General features: G+C 38.8%; 1 protein-coding gene across 2 annotated transcripts; it reads right to left on the bottom strand.

Annotated features, from left to right (window-relative positions):
- Window positions 1-196: 196 nt before the first annotated feature.
- On the bottom strand, window positions 197-8346 carry LOC118938401 (zinc finger protein 883-like). Of its 2 annotated transcripts, none has more exons than XM_036942225.1 (2): window positions 7678-8265; window positions 197-2152 (listed from the first exon to the last, which is right to left on the bottom strand). In XM_036942225.1, exons 1-2 carry the CDS (start codon window positions 8015-8017, stop codon window positions 726-728), a joined length of 1767 nt encoding a protein of 588 aa, XP_036798120.1. In that variant the 5' UTR covers window positions 8018-8265; the 3' UTR covers window positions 197-725. The 2 variants fall into 2 exon arrangements, with proteins under 2 accessions (XP_036798120.1, XP_036798121.1); XM_036942226.1 differs by lacking the exon at window positions 197-2152 and adding an exon at window positions 7222-7474 and having other exon boundaries at window positions 7678-8346.
- Window positions 8347-17238: the final 8892 nt, after the last annotated feature.

Here is a 17238-nt window from a genome sequence, read left to right as displayed (position 1 = left end):
CAGCCTCTCTATTCTCTCATGTGATTTCAGGTCCTCTGACTGGGAAAATGTCTTTCCACACTGAGAGCAGTGGTATGTCTTCTCCTCCTGTGTATGTACCCGTAGGAAGCCATCACTCCCCATTGCTGACCAGAAATGAGCTACAACTGGGCTAATAACTAGCAAAGAAAATAAACAACTGTGTACACGCGGCTACATGGTTTGATTTCAAAACAAGCACATCCACTCACTGCCCCACTTGACTTTTCAGTGCAATTAGAATCCTCCTCCGATGCACTCTACCTAAAAAAATAAAATCAAAGACAGTCTTGCATAGTTCATTTGTTTTTTGAAAGGGGGCTGATATTAGGTTGATTCAACCACAATTCCCACAGTAATATAATAATAATAATAATAATTCCCCGTTTCAGTAGTGGGAAACGTTTATAGTGTTAACGGGGCAAAGTAAAAAGTGAAGTGAAGTTCAATCTCGTGCGACTCTACAGGTATTTCTGGTGCACGGCCGTCCTGGGAAAGCTGCACAATATGATTTCATATAAACAAAACACATTTCAGAACACAGCCTCTATTCTGTCTTGTGATTTCAGGTCCTCTGACCGGGAAAATGTCTTTCCGTAATTAGAGCAGTAGTAATGGTTCTCTGCTGTATGTGTTTTTCCTGCTCTTTTAGGTTCCCTAACTGACCTAAACTCTTTCCACACTGGGAGCAGTGGACGGTCTTATCCTCACCTGAGTGTGTGTATTCTCTCATGCTTTTTCAGGTTCCCTAATCGGGTAAATGTCTTTTGACACTGAGAGCAGTGGTAGGTCTTTTTTTCTGTGTGCGTCCTCTCGTGATATTTCAGGCCCCCTAACTGGGTAAAAGTCTTTCCACACAGGGAGCATTGGTAGGGCTTTTCTCCTGTGTGTTTCTTCTTATGCTCTTTTAGGTTCCCTAACTTGGTAAAATCCTTTCCGCACAAGGAGCAGTGGTAAGGTTTCTCCCCTGTGTGTGTCTTCTCATGCACCTTCAGGTCTCCTAACCATCTAAAATTATTTCCACAATGGGAACAGGGGTAAGGCTTCTCTCCAGAGTGTATTCTCTTATGTTTGTTCAGGTTCCCTAAGTGGGTAAAACTCTTTCCACACTGAGAGCAGTGGTAGGTCTTCTCCACTCCTGTGTGTATTCCTTCATGATTTTTCAGGCTCACTAAATGTGTAAAACTCAATCCACACTGGAAACATTGGAAAGGCTTTTCTCCTGTATGTATCCTCTCATGCTCTTTAAGGCTCCCTATCCGGGTAAAACTCTTCTCACAGTGGGGACAGTGGTAAGGCTTGTCTCCGGTGTGTATTTTCTCATGTTTTTTCAGATACCCTAACTGGGGGAAACTCTTTCCACACTGAGAGCAGTGGTAGGGTTTTTCTCCTGTGTGTATTGCTTCATGCCTATTCAGGCTTCCTAAATGTGTAAAACTTTTTCCACACTTCGAACATTGGAAAGGTTTTTCTCCTGTGTGTTTCATCTCATGCTCTTTTAAATTCCCTAATGTGGTAAAATCCTTTTCACAGTAAGAGCAATGGTAAGGCCTCTCCCCTGTGTGTGTCCTTTCATGCTGCTTCAGGTTCTCTAACCACCTAAAATTCTTTCCACACTGGGAACAGATGTAAGGCTTCACTCCAGAATGTACTCTCTCATGTATTTTTAGGTGCCCTACTCGGGTAAAACTCTTTCCACATTGGGAGCAATGGTAAGGCCTCTCTCCTGTGTGTATTATTTTGTGTTCTTTCAGGTTCCCTAACCGTGTAAAACCCTTTCCACACTGGGAGCATTGGAAAGGCTTCTCTCCTGTGTGTATCCTCTCATGCTCTTTCAGGTGCCTTAACCGTGTAAATTTCGTTCCACACTGGGAGCATTGGAAAGGCTTCTCTCCTGTGTGTATTCTCTCATGTTCTTTCAGATGTGATGACTGGTTAAATCTCTTTTCACAATGGGTGCATTGGAAGAGCTTTTCTCCTGTGTGTGTTCTCTCATGCTCTTTGAGCTTAGATAACCACTTAAAACTCTTTCCACACTGGGAGCAGTTGTGTCCTGTCGCTGGTTTGGGAATCTCTGGGTCTGGATTCTCTGAAGGACTCTTCCCGCTGTCAGAGTGAGAGTCTGGTTTCTCTCCTGGCAAAGATAAAACAGATTATTTGGTTAAACGGAGAGGCATGAATAAAACCTCCACATGATTGAACTGTCTTCCCATGAGGTTTAATCCAGACTAGATCCCTCATTATAAAATGGTAAATTTGGATTCTGGATGCTGATTGGTTGATAGCCGTTAGATAATCCCAGGTAATACCTGTTCAAAGTTCCATTTGAATTATTATTCTTTACCACCAGTCACTACAACATCACTACTACCAGTCACTACAACATCACTACCACCAGTCACTACAACACCACTACAACATCACTACAACCAGTCACTACAACATCACTACACCCAGTCACTACAAGATCACTATGACCAGTCACTACAACATCACTACACCCAGTCACTACAAGATCACTACGACCAGTCACTGCAACATCAATACATCCAGTCACTACAACATCACTACATCATCACTACAACCAGTCACTACGACCAGTCACTACAACCAGTCACTAGTGGTATTGTAGTGACTGGATGTAGTGATGTTGTAGTGACTGGATGTATTGATGTTGCAGTGACTGGATGTAGTGATGTTGTAGTGACTGTTCGTAGTGATGTTGTATTGACTGGATGTATTGATGTTGTAGTGACTGGATGTAGTGACTGGATGTAGTGACTGGTCGTAGTGATGTTGTAGTGACTGGATGTATTGATGTTGTAGTGACTGGATGTAGTGATGTTGTAGTGACTGGATGTATTGATGTTGTAGTGACTGGATGTAGTGATGTTGTAGTGACTGAATGTATTGATGTTGCAGTGACTGGATGTAGTGATGTTGTAGTGACTGAATGTATTGATGTTGTAGTGACTGAATGTATTGATGTTGCAGTGACTGGATGTAGTGATGTTGTAGTGACTGAATGTATTGATGTTGCAGTGACTGGATGTAGTGATGTTGTAGTGACTGAATGTATTGATGTTGCAGTGACTGGATGTAGTGATGTTGTAGTGACTGAATGTATTGATGTTGTAGTGACTGGTTGTAGTGACTGGATGTAGTGACTGGATGTAGTGATGTTGTAGTGACTGGATGTAGTGACTGGATGTAGTGACTGGTCGTAGTGATGTTGTAGTGACTGGATGTAGTGATGTTGTAGTGACTGGATGTATTGATGTTGTAGTGACTGGATGTATTGATGTTGTAGTGACTGGATGTAGTGATGTTGTAGTGACTGGATGTAGTGATGTTGTAGTGACTGAATGTATTGATGTTGTAGTGACTGAATGTATTGATGTTGCAGTGACTGTTCGTAGTGATGTTGTATTGACTGAATGTATTGATGTTGCAGTGACTGGATGTAGTGATGTTGTAGTGACTGAATGTATTGATGTTGCAGTGACTGGATGTAGTGATGTTGTAGTGACTGAATGTATTGATGTTGTAGTGACTGGATGTATTGATGTTGTAGTGACTGGATGTAGTGATGTTGTAGTGACTGGATGTATTGATGTTGTAGTGACTGGATGTAGTGATGTTGTAGTGACTGGATGTATTGATGTTGTAGTGACTGAATGTATTGATGTTGCAGTGACTGGATGTAGTGATGTTGTAGTGACTGAATGTATTGATGTTGCAGTGACTGGATGTAGTGATGTTGTAGTGACTTAATGTATTGATGTTGCAGTGACTGGATGTAGTGATGTTGTAGTGACTGAATGTATTGATGTTGTAGTGACTGGATGTATTGATGTTGTAGTGACTGGATGTAGTGATGTTGTAGTGACTGGATGTATTGATGTTGTAGTGACTGGATGTAGTGATGTTGTAGTGACTGGATGTATTGATGTTGTAGTGACTGAATGTATTGATGTTGCAGTGACTGGATGTAGTGATGTTGTAGTGACTGAATGTATTGATGTTGCAGTGACTGGATGTAGTGATGTTGTAGTGACTGAATGTATTGATGTTGCAGTGACTGGATGTAGTGATGTTGTAGTGACTGAATGTGTTGATGTTGTAGTGACTGGATGTAGTGATGTTGTAGTGACTGGATGTAGTGATGTTGTAGTGACTGGATGTAGTGATGTTGTAGTGACTGGATGTAGTGATGATGTAGTGATGTTGCAGTGACTGGATGTAGTGATGTTGTAGTGACTGGATGTATTGATGTTGTAGTGACTGGATGTAGTGATGTTGTAGTGACTGGATGTAGTGATGTTGTAGTGATGTTGTAGTGACTGGATGTAGTGATGTTGTAGTGACTGGATGTAGTGATGTTGTAGTGACTGGATGTAGTGACTGGATGTAGTGATGTTGTAGTGACTGGATGTAGTGATGTTGTAGTGACTGGATGTAGTGACTGGATGTAGTGATGTTGTAGTGACTGGATGTAGTGACTGGATGTAGTGATGTTGTAGTGACTGGATGTAGTGATGTTGTAGTGACTGGATGTAGTGACTGGATGTAGTGATGTTGTAGTGACTGGATGTAGTGATGTTGTAGTGACTGGATGTATTGATGTGTAGTTTAGTAGGATGGAGGCTGTATGGATCTGTAACTGCTACAGTGTAGTTTAGTAGGATGGAGGCTCCATAGCTGTATGGATCTGTAACTGCTACAGTGTAGTTTAGTAGGATGGAGGCTGTATGGGTCTGTAACTACTACAGTGTAGTTTAGTAGGATGGAGGCTGTATGGATCTGTAACTGCTACAGTGTAGTTTAGTAGGATGGAGGCTGTATGGGTCTGTAACTGCTACAGTGTAGTTTAGTAGGATGGAAGCTGTATGGATCTGTAACTGCTACAGTGTAGTTTAGTAGGATGGAGGCTCCATAGCTGTATGGATCTGTAACTACTACAGTGTAGTTTAGTAGGATGGAGGCTGTATGGGTCTGTAACTACTACAGTGTAGTTTAGTAGGATGGAAGCTGTATGGATCTGTTACTACTACAGTGTAGTTTAGTAGGATGGAAGCTGTATCGATCTGTAACTACTACAGTGTAGTTTAGTAGGATGGAGGCTGTATGGATCTGTTACTACTACAGTGTAGTTTAGTAGGATGGAAGCTGTATCAATCTGTAACTACTACAGTGTAGTTTAGTAGGATGGAGGCTCCGAAGCTGTGTGGATCTGTAACTACTAAAGTGTAGTTCAGAAGGATGGAGGCTCCGTAGCTGTATGGGTCTGTAACTACTACAGTGTAGTTTAGTAAGATGGAGGTTCCATGGCTGTATGGGTCTGTAACTGCTACAGTGTAGTTTAGTAGGATGGAGGCTCCATAGATGTATGGATCTGTAACTGCTACAGTGTAGTTTAGTAGGATGGAGGCTCCATAGATGTATGGATCTGTAACTGCTACAGTGTAGTTTAGTAGGATGGAGGCTGTATGGATCTGTAACTACTACAGTGTAGTTTAGTAGGATGGAGGCTGTATGGATCTGTAACTGCTACAGTGTAGTTTAGTAGGATGGAGGCTGTATGGATCTGTAACTGCTACAGTGTAGTTTAGTAGGATGGAAGCTGTATGGATCTGTAACTGCTACAGTGTAGTTTAGTAGGATGGAGGCTCCATAGCTGTATGGATCTATAACTGCTACAGTGTAGTTTAGTAGGATGGAGGCTCCATAGCTGTATGGATCTGTAACTACTACAGTGTAGTTTAGTAGGATGGAGGCTCCATAGCTGTATGGATCTGTAACTGCTACAGTGTAGTTTAGTAGGATGGAGGCTCCATAGCTGTATGGATCTATAACTACTACAGTGTAGTTTAGTAGGATGGAGGCTCCATAGCTGTATGGGTCTGTAACTACTACAGTGTAGTTTAGTAGGATGGAGGCTCCATAGCTGTATGGATCTATAACTACTACAGTGTAGTTTAGTAGGATGGAGGCTCCATAGCTGTATGGATCTGTAACTACTACAGTGTAGTTTAGTAGGATGGAGGCTGTATGGGTCTGTAACTACTACAGTGTAGTTTAGTAGGATGGAAGCTGTATGGATCTGTTACTACTACAGTGTAGTTTAGTAGGATGGAAGCTGTATCGATCTGTAACTACTACAGTGTAGTTTAGTAGGATGGAGGCTGTATGGATCTGTTACTACTACAGTGTAGTTTAGTAGGATGGAAGCTGTATCAATCTGTAACTACTACAGTGTAGTTTAGTAGGATGGAGGCTCCGAAGCTGTGTGGATCTGTAACTACTAAAGTGTAGTTCAGAAGGATGGAGGCTCCGTAGCTGTATGGGTCTGTAACTACTACAGTGTAGTTTAGTAAGATGGAGGTTCCATGGCTGTATGGGTCTGTAACTGCTACAGTGTAGTTTAGTAGGATGGAGGCTCCATAGATGTATGGATCTGTAACTGCTACAGTGTAGTTTAGTAGGATGGAGGCTCCATAGATGTATGGATCTGTAACTGCTACAGTGTAGTTTAGTAGGATGGAGGCTGTATGGATCTGTAACTACTACAGTGTAGTTTAGTAGGATGGAGGCTGTATGGATCTGTAACTGCTACAGTGTAGTTTAGTAGGATGGAAGCTGTATGGATCTGTAACTGCTACAGTGTAGTTTAGTAGGATGGAGGCTCCATAGCTGTATGGATCTATAACTACTACAGTGTAGTTTAGTAGGATGGAGGCTCCATAGCTGTATGGGTCTATAACTACTACAGTGTAGTTTAGTAGGATGGAGGCTCCATAGCTGTATGGATCTATAACTACTACAGTGTAGTTTAGTAGGATGGAGGCTCCATAGCTGTATGGATCTATAACTACTACAGTGTAGTTTAGTAGGATGGAGGCTCCATAGCTGTATGGATCTGTAACTGCTACACAAAGTATATTTTTAAGTTGAAGGATTCTTTCACGCTGTTTCAAAAGCTGTATCGCAAGTAATGATTGACTTTCTAAAACACACACGGCTTGTCTCAGACTAAACATAGTACATTTACATCCAGGACACTGAAATTAGTATGATGTTTGGTTACATAAGACAGATGGTTATTTAAGGCAAAAATGAAGGTATGGTGGTTGACTGGTGTGGGTGAGTGAGCGTATAACACGAACCTCTAGCAACCCAAAGGTTGCGAGTTCGAATCTCAACACGGATAACTTCAGCATTTTTAGCTAATTAGCTACTTTTGAACTACTTACTACTCTTTTTTTTAGCTAGTTTGCAACGACTTAGCATGTGAGCTAACCCCTCCCCTTCTGAGGCCAGGTTGTAACACACGCTTCTTGATTGTAGTTCACATGAGCCAGTCGCCGGCTGAAATCTGTCGGGAGAATATGCAGAACGCTGCCTGGAGTTCTAGCTGGTGTCTTCCCATCAAACTCCTTGAAATTTGCAGTTGTGTCTTTAAAAAAATCACACACTATGTTGTTCTTTAGTGTATTTATATATCGCTTTTCAACAGTAAAAGTTTTAAAAAATCACCTGAGGACGTCTTTAACAATTCCTACGATACAGAAAAACATAACCAAGTGTAGTGTCCTTTTAAAAATCACACATTAGTTCAACAACTGCAGAGTTTGTGTCCCTGTTTAAGATAGTACTTACTGGAGTTAATCAGATCTCCAGTCTTCTCTTCTTCTGCTTCTTCCTCCTCCAATGTGACAGTAATATCCTTATCTTCCTCCTCCACTCCAAAATCGTAATCCTCTTCTTTCACTGTGACAGTAACCTCCTCGTTTTCCTCCTCTTTCACTTTGAACGCGCCTTCCTCTTCTTTCGCCGTAACAGCCTCGCCCTTAACTTCTTCTTTCACGGTAACAGCCTCACACTCTACTTGTTTTTGTATTGTAACAGCCTCCTCTTCCTCCTCCTCTTTCACGGGAGCATCTTTCTCCGTCCAGCAGACCTCTTCTTCAGCAGGAAGAGAGTATTTTAGTAAACTCATGGTCGGGGATGTTAGCTAAACTAGTGCTAACTAAACCAGCCGACTGACAACAACGTCAATGTGAAATTAAATGGGGTAGCTAGTTGTTTCCACAAAAGTACGTGTAAAACATAGTGGCAAATAAACCAGGAAATAGTCTAAAGAACTTGAACGTTCCGACTTTGTTGTCTAGCGAGCTACCGAGGTGGCTGCAGTTGTTGGAGAAGCGTTCCGTCCACTAGATTATACGTCACACTAGAAACATCGCCTGAAAGACACATATCGCCAGCTGCTGTCTGGAGGGAGGAAACGCAGTTGAGGGAATGTTTATTTTTTGTCTATTAAATAATATATTAACACTTTTACAAAGAAAATAATGTGTTGATTGATTAGTTATGAATTTTTAGTACGAATCAGAGCTCCATATCCTATTATGACTATCAGAGAGCTCCATATCTATTATGACTACCAGAGCTCCATATCCTATTATGACTAACAGAGAGCTCCATATCTATTATGACTACCAGAGCGCTCCATATTCTATTACGAGTATCAGAGAGCTCCATATTATATTATCAGAGAGCTCCATATTCTATTATGACTATCAGAGCTCCATATTCTATTATGACTATCAGAGAGCTCCATATCTATTATGACTACCAGAGCGCTCCATATTCTATTACGAGTATCAGAGAGCTCCATATTATATTATCAGAGAGCTCCATATTCTATTATGACTATCAGAGCTCCATATTCTATTATGACTATCAGAGAGCTCCATATCTATTATGACTACCAGAGCGCTCCATATTCTATTACGACTATCAGAGAGCTCCATATTATATTATCAGAGAGCTCCATATTCTATTATGACTATCAGAGCTCCATGTTCTATTATCATAGATCTCCATATTCTATTATCAGAGAGCTCCATATTCTATTATGACTACCAGAGAGCTCCATATTCTATTATGACTACCAGAGAGCTCCATATTCTATAATGACTACCAGAGCTCCATATTCTATTATCAGAGAGCTCCATATTCTATAATGACTATCAGAGAGCTCCATATTCTATTATGACTACCAGAGAGCTCCATATTCTATAATGACTACCAGAGAGCTCCATATTCTATAATGACTACCAGAGAGCTCCATATTCTATAATGACTACCAGAGCTCCATATTCTATTATGACTACCAGAGAGCTCCATATTCTATAATGACTACCAGAGAGCTCCATATTCTATTATGACTACCAGAGAGCTCCATATTCTATAATGACTATCAGAGCTCCATATTCTATAATGACTATCAGAGAGCTCCATATTCTATAATGACTATCAGAGCTCCATATTCTATAATGACTACCAGAGAGCTCATATTCTATAATGACTACCAGAGAGCTCCATATTCTATTCAGAGAACTCCATATTCTATAATGACTACCAGAGACCTCCATATTCTATTATGACTACCAGAGAGCTCCATATTCTATTCAGAGAGCTCCATATTCTACAATGACTACCAGAGAGCTCCATATTCTATTATGACTACCAGAGAGCTCCATATTCTATTATGACTATCAGAGCTCCATATTCTATTATGACTAACAGAGAGCTCCATATTCTATTATGACTATCAGAGCTCCATATTCTATTATGACTACCAGAGAGCTCCATATTCTATTATGACTACCAGAGAGCTCCATATTCTATTATGACTATCAGAGCTCCATATTCTATTATGACTACCAGAGAGCTCCATATTCTATTATGACTATCAGAGCTCCATATTCTATTATGACTACCAGAGAGCTCCATATTCTATTATGACTATCAGAGCTCCATATTCTATTATGACTACCAGAGAGCTCCATATTCTATTATGACTATCAGAGCTCCATATTCTATTATGACTACCAGAGAGCTCCATATTCTATTATGACTATCAGAGCTCCACATTCTATAATGACTATCAGAGAGCTCCATATTATATTATCAGAGAGCTCCATATTCTATTATGTCTATCAGAGCTCCATGTTCTATTATCATAGATCTCCATATTCTATTATCAGAGAGCTCCATATTCTATTATGACTACCAGAGAGCTCCATATTCTATTATGACTACCAGAGAGCTCCATATTCTATTATGACTACCAGAGAGCTCCATATTCTATAATGACTACCAGAGCTCCATATTCTATTATCAGAGAGCTCCATATTCTATAATGACTATCAGAGAGCTCCATATTCTATTATGACTACCAGAGAGCTCCATATTCTATAATGACTACCAGAGAGCTCCATATTCTATAATGACTACCAGAGAGCTCCATATTCTATAATGACTACCAGAGCTCCATATTCTATTATGACTACCAGAGAGCTCCATATTCTATAATGACTACCAGAGAGCTCCATATTCTATTATGACTACCAGAGAGCTCCATATTCTATAATGACTATCAGAGCTCCATATTCTATAATGACTATCAGAGAGCTCCATATTCTATAATGACTATCAGAGCTCCATATTCTATAATGACTACCAGAGAGCTCATATTCTATAATGACTACCAGAGAGCTCCATATTCTATTCAGAGAACTCCATATTCTATAATGACTACCAGAGACCTCCATATTCTATTATGACTACCAGAGAGCTCCATATTCTATTCAGAGAGCTCCATATTCTATAATGACTATCAGAGAGCTCCATATTCTATTATGACTATCAGAGATCTCCATATTCTATAATGACTATCAGAGAGCTCCATATTCTATTATGACTATTAGAGAGCTCCATATTCTATAATGACTACCAGAGACCTCCATATTATATAATGACTACCAGAGACCTCCATATTCTATTATGACTACCAGAGCTCCATATTCTATTATGACTACCAGAGAGCTCCATATTCTATTATGACTACCAGAGAGCTCCATATTCTATTATGACTATCAGAGCTCCATATTCTATTATGACTACCAGAGAGCTCCATATTCTATTATGACTATCAGAGCTCCATATTCTATTATGACTACCAGAGAGCTCCATATTCTATTATGACTACCAGAGAGATCCATATTCTATTATGACTATCAGAGCTCCATATTCTATTATGACTACCAGAGAGCTCCATATTCTATTATGACTATCAGAGCTCCATATTCTATAATGACTACCAGAGCTCCATATTCTATTATGACTACCAGAGAGCTCCATATTCTATTATGACTATCAGAGCTCCATATTCTATTATGACTATCAGAGCTCCATATTCTATTATGACTATCAGAGCTCCATATTCTATTATGACTACCAGAGCTCCATATTCTATAACGACTATCAGACCTCCATATTCTATTATGACTATCAGAGCTCCATATTCTATTATGACTATCAGAGCTCCATATTATATTATGACTATCAGAGAGCTCCATATTCTATTATGACTACCAGAGCTCCATATTCTATTATGACTACCAGAGCGCCATATTCTATCATGACTACCAGAGCTCCATATTCTATTATCAGAGAGCTCCATATTCTATTATGACTACCAGAGCTCCATATTCTATTATGACTACCAGAGCTCCATATTCTATTATGACTACCAGATAGCTCCATATTCTATTATCAGAGAGCTCCATATTCTATAATGACTGCCAGAGCTCCATATTCTATAATGACCACCAGAGAGCTCCATATTCTATTATGACTACCAGAGCGCTCCATATTCTATTACGAGTATCAGAGAGCTCCATATTATATTATCAGAGAGCTCCATATTCTATTATGACTATCAGAGCTCCATATTCTATTATGACTATCAGAGAGCTCCATATCTATTATGACTACCAGAGCGCTCCATATTCTATTACGAGTATCAGAGAGCTCCATATTATATTATCAGAGAGCTCCATATTCTATTATGACTATCAGAGCTCCATATTCTATTATGACTATCAGAGAGCTCCATATCTATTATGACTACCAGAGCGCTCCATATTCTATTACGACTATCAGAGAGCTCCATATTATATTATCAGAGAGCTCCATATTCTATTATGACTATCAGAGCTCCATGTTCTATTATCATAGATCTCCATATTCTATTATCAGAGAGCTCCATATTCTATTATGACTACCAGAGAGCTCCATATTCTATTATGACTACCAGAGAGCTCCATATTCTATAATGACTACCAGAGCTCCATATTCTATTATCAGAGAGCTCCATATTCTATAATGACTATCAGAGAGCTCCATATTCTATTATGACTACCAGAGAGCTCCATATTCTATTCAGAGAACTCCATATTCTATAATGACTACCAGAGACCTCCATATTCTATTATGACTACCAGAGAGCTCCATATTCTATTCAGAGAGCTCCATATTCTATAATGACTATCAGAGAGCTCCATATTCTATTATGACTATCAGAGATCTCCATATTCTATAATGACTATCAGAGAGCTCCATATTCTATTATGACTATTAGAGAGCTCCATATTCTATAATGACTACCAGAGACCTCCATATTATATAATGACTACCAGAGACCTCCATATTCTATTATGACTACCAGAGCTCCATATTCTATTATGACTACCAGAGAGCTCCATATTCTATTATGACTACCAGAGAGCTCCATATTCTATTATGACTATCAGAGCTCCATATTCTATTATGACTACCAGAGAGCTCCATATTCTATTATGACTATCAGAGCTCCATATTCTATTATGACTACCAGAGAGCTCCATATTCTATTATGACTACCAGAGAGATCCATATTCTATTATGACTATCAGAGCTCCATATTCTATTATGACTACCAGAGAGCTCTATATTCTATTATGACTATCAGAGCTCCATATTCTATAATGACTACCAGAGCTCCATATTCTATTATGACTACCAGAGAGCTCCATATTCTATTATGACTATCAGAGCTCCATATTATATTATGACTATCAGAGCTCCATATTCTATTATGACTATCAGAGCTCCATATTCTATTATGACTACCAGAGCTCCATATTCTATAACGACTATCAGACCTCCATATTCTATTATGACTATCAGAGCTCCATATTCTATTATGACTATCAGAGCTCCATATTATATTATGACTATCAGAGAGCTCCATATTCTATTATGACTACCAGAGCTCCATATTCTATTATGACTACCAGAGCGCCATATTCTATCATGACTACCAGAGCTCCATATTCTATTATCAGAGAGCTCCATATTCTATTATGACTACCAGAGCTCCATATTCTATTATGACTACCAGAGCTCCATATTCTATTATGACTACCAGATAGCTCCATATTCTATTATCAGAGAGCTCCATATTCTATAATGACTGCCAGAGCTCCATATTCTATAATGACCACCAGAGAGCTCCATATTCTATTATGACTACCAGAGCGCTCCATATTCTATTACGAGTATCAGAGAGCTCCATATTATATTATCAGAGAGCTCCATATTCTATTATGACTATCAGAGCTCCATATTCTATTATGACTATCAGAGAGCTCCATATCTATTATGACTACCAGAGCGCTCCATATTCTATTACGAGTATCAGAGAGCTCCATATTATATTATCAGAGAGCTCCATATTCTATTATGACTATCAGAGCTCCATATTCTATTATGACTATCAGAGAGCTCCATATCTATTATGACTACCAGAGCGCTCCATATTCTATTACGACTATCAGAGAGCTCCATATTATATTATCAGAGAGCTCCATATTCTATTATGACTATCAGAGCTCCATGTTCTATTATCATAGATCTCCATATTCTATTATCAGAGAGCTCCATATTCTATTATGACTACCAGAGAGCTCCATATTCTATTATGACTACCAGAGAGCTCCATATTCTATAATGACTACCAGAGCTCCATATTCTATTATCAGAGAGCTCCATATTCTATAATGACTATCAGAGAGCTCCATATTCTATTATGACTACCAGAGAGCTCCATATTCTATAATGACTACCAGAGAGCTCCATATTCTATAATGACTACCAGAGAGCTCCATATTCTATAATGACTACCAGAGCTCCATATTCTATTATGACTACCAGAGAGCTCCATATTCTATAATGACTACCAGAGAGCTCCATATTCTATTATGACTACCAGAGAGCTCCATATTCTATAATGACTATCAGAGCTCCATATTCTATAATGACTATCAGAGAGCTCCATATTCTATAATGACTATCAGAGCTCCATATTCTATAATGACTACCAGAGAGCTCATATTCTATAATGACTACCAGAGAGCTCCATATTCTATTCAGAGAACTCCATATTCTATAATGACTACCAGAGACCTCCATATTCTATTATGACTACCAGAGAGCTCCATATTCTATTCAGAGAGCTCCATATTCTACAATGACTACCAGAGAGCTCCATATTCTATTATGACTACCAGAGAGCTCCATATTCTATTATGACTATCAGAGCTCCATATTCTATTATGACTAACAGAGAGCTCCATATTCTATTATGACTATCAGAGCTCCATATTCTATTATGACTACCAGAGAGCTCCATATTCTATTATGACTACCAGAGAGCTCCATATTCTATTATGACTATCAGAGCTCCATATTCTATTATGACTACCAGAGAGCTCCATATTCTATTATGACTATCAGAGCTCCATATTCTATTATGACTACCAGAGAGCTCCATATTCTATTATGACTATCAGAGCTCCATATTCTATTATGACTACCAGAGAGCTCCATATTCTATTATGACTATCAGAGCTCCATATTCTATTATGACTACCAGAGAGCTCCATATTCTATTATGACTATCAGAGCTCCACATTCTATAATGACTATCAGAGAGCTCCATATTATATTATCAGAGAGCTCCATATTCTATTATGTCTATCAGAGCTCCATGTTCTATTATCATAGATCTCCATATTCTATTATCAGAGAGCTCCATATTCTATTATGACTACCAGAGAGCTCCATATTCTATTATGACTACCAGAGAGCTCCATATTCTATTATGACTACCAGAGAGCTCCATATTCTATAATGACTACCAGAGCTCCATATTCTATTATGACTACCAGAGCTCCATATTCTATTATGACTACCAGATAGCTCCATATTCTATTATCAGAGAGCTCCATATTCTATAATGACTGCCAGAGCTCCATATTCTATAATGACCACCAGAGAGCTCCATATTCTATTATGACTACCAGAGCGCTCCATATTCTATTACGAGTATCAGAGAGCTCCATATTATATTATCAGAGAGCTCCATATTCTATTATGACTATCAGAGCTCCATATTCTATTATGACTATCAGAGAGCTCCATATCTATTATGACTACCAGAGCGCTCCATATTCTATTACGAGTATCAGAGAGCTCCATATTATATTATCAGAGAGCTCCATATTCTATTATGACTATCAGAGCTCCATATTCTATTATGACTATCAGAGAGCTCCATATCTATTATGACTACCAGAGCGCTCCATATTCTATTACGACTATCAGAGAGCTCCATATTATATTATCAGAGAGCTCCATATTCTATTATGACTATCAGAGCTCCATGTTCTATTATCATAGATCTCCATATTCTATTATCAGAGAGCTCCATATTCTATTATGACTACCAGAGAGCTCCATATTCTATTATGACTACCAGAGAGCTCCATATTCTATAATGACTACCAGAGCTCCATATTCTATTATCAGAGAGCTCCATATTCTATAATGACTATCAGAGAGCTCCATATTCTATTATGACTACCAGAGAGCTCCATATTCTATTCAGAGAACTCCATATTCTATAATGACTACCAGAGACCTCCATATTCTATTATGACTACCAGAGAGCTCCATATTCTATTCAGAGAGCTCCATATTCTATAATGACTATCAGAGAGCTCCATATTCTATTATGACTATCAGAGATCTCCATATTCTATAATGACTATCAGAGAGCTCCATATTCTATTATGACTATTAGAGAGCTCCATATTCTATAATGACTACCAGAGACCTCCATATTATATAATGACTACCAGAGACCTCCATATTCTATTATGACTACCAGAGCTCCATATTCTATTATGACTACCAGAGAGCTCCATATTCTATTATGACTACCAGAGAGCTCCATATTCTATTATGACTATCAGAGCTCCATATTCTATTATGACTACCAGAGAGCTCCATATTCTATTATGACTATCAGAGCTCCATATTCTATTATGACTACCAGAGAGCTCCATATTCTATTATGACTACCAGAGAGATCCATATTCTATTATGACTATCAGAGCTCCATATTCTATTATGACTACCAGAGAGCTCTATATTCTATTATGACTATCAGAGCTCCATATTCTATAATGACTACCAGAGCTCCATATTCTATTATGACTACCAGAGAGCTCCATATTCTATTATGACTATCAGAGCTCCATATTCTATTATGACTATCAGAGCTCCATATTCTATTATGACTATCAGAGCTCCATATTCTATTATGACTACCAGAGCTCCATATTCTATAACGACTATCAGACCTCCATATTCTATTATGACTATCAGAGCTCCATATTCTATTATGACTATCAGAGCTCCATATTATATTATGACTATCAGAGAGCTCCATATTCTATTATGACTACCAGAGCTCCATATTCTATTATGACTACCAGAGCGCCATATTCTATCATGACTACCAGAGCTCCATATTCTATTATCAGAGAGCTCCATATTCTATTATGACTACCAGAGCTCCATATTCTATTATGACTACCAGAGCTCCATATTCTATTATGACTACCAGATAGCTCCATATTCTATTATCAGAGAGCTCCATATTCTATAATGACTGCCAGAGCTCCATATTCTATAATGACCACCAGAGAGCTCCATATTCTATTATGACTACCAGAGCGCTCCATATTCTATTACGAGTATCAGAGAGCTCCATATTATATTATCAGAGAGCTCCATATTCTATTATGACTATCAGAGCTCCATATTCTATTATGACTATCAGAGAGCTCCATATCTATTATGACTACCAGAGCGCTCCATATTCTATTACGAGTATCAGAGAGCTCCATATTATATTATCAGAGAGCTCCATATTCTATTATGACTATCAGAGCTCCATATTCTATTATGACTATCAGAGAG

Source organism: Oncorhynchus mykiss, chromosome 13 (genome assembly GCF_013265735.2).
Source record: "Oncorhynchus mykiss isolate Arlee chromosome 13, USDA_OmykA_1.1, whole genome shotgun sequence".
NCBI classification, from domain to species: Eukaryota; Metazoa; Chordata; class Actinopteri; order Salmoniformes; family Salmonidae; genus Oncorhynchus; species Oncorhynchus mykiss.
The sequence above is the reverse complement of the archived record's forward strand: the minus strand, read 5'-3'. Positions and strand labels throughout refer to the sequence as shown.

Bases quoted from the DNA above. Each gene is read 5' to 3' on its own strand.
- LOC118938401 (XM_036942225.1), bottom strand. From the start codon at position 8,017: ATGAGTTTACTAAAATACTCTCTTCCTGCTGAAGAAGAGGTCTGCTGG. The intron at 2,153-7,677 runs GTAAGTACTATC...TATCTTTGCCAG, and splicing joins TGGAGATCTGATTAACTCCA to GAGAGAAACCAGACTCTCAC.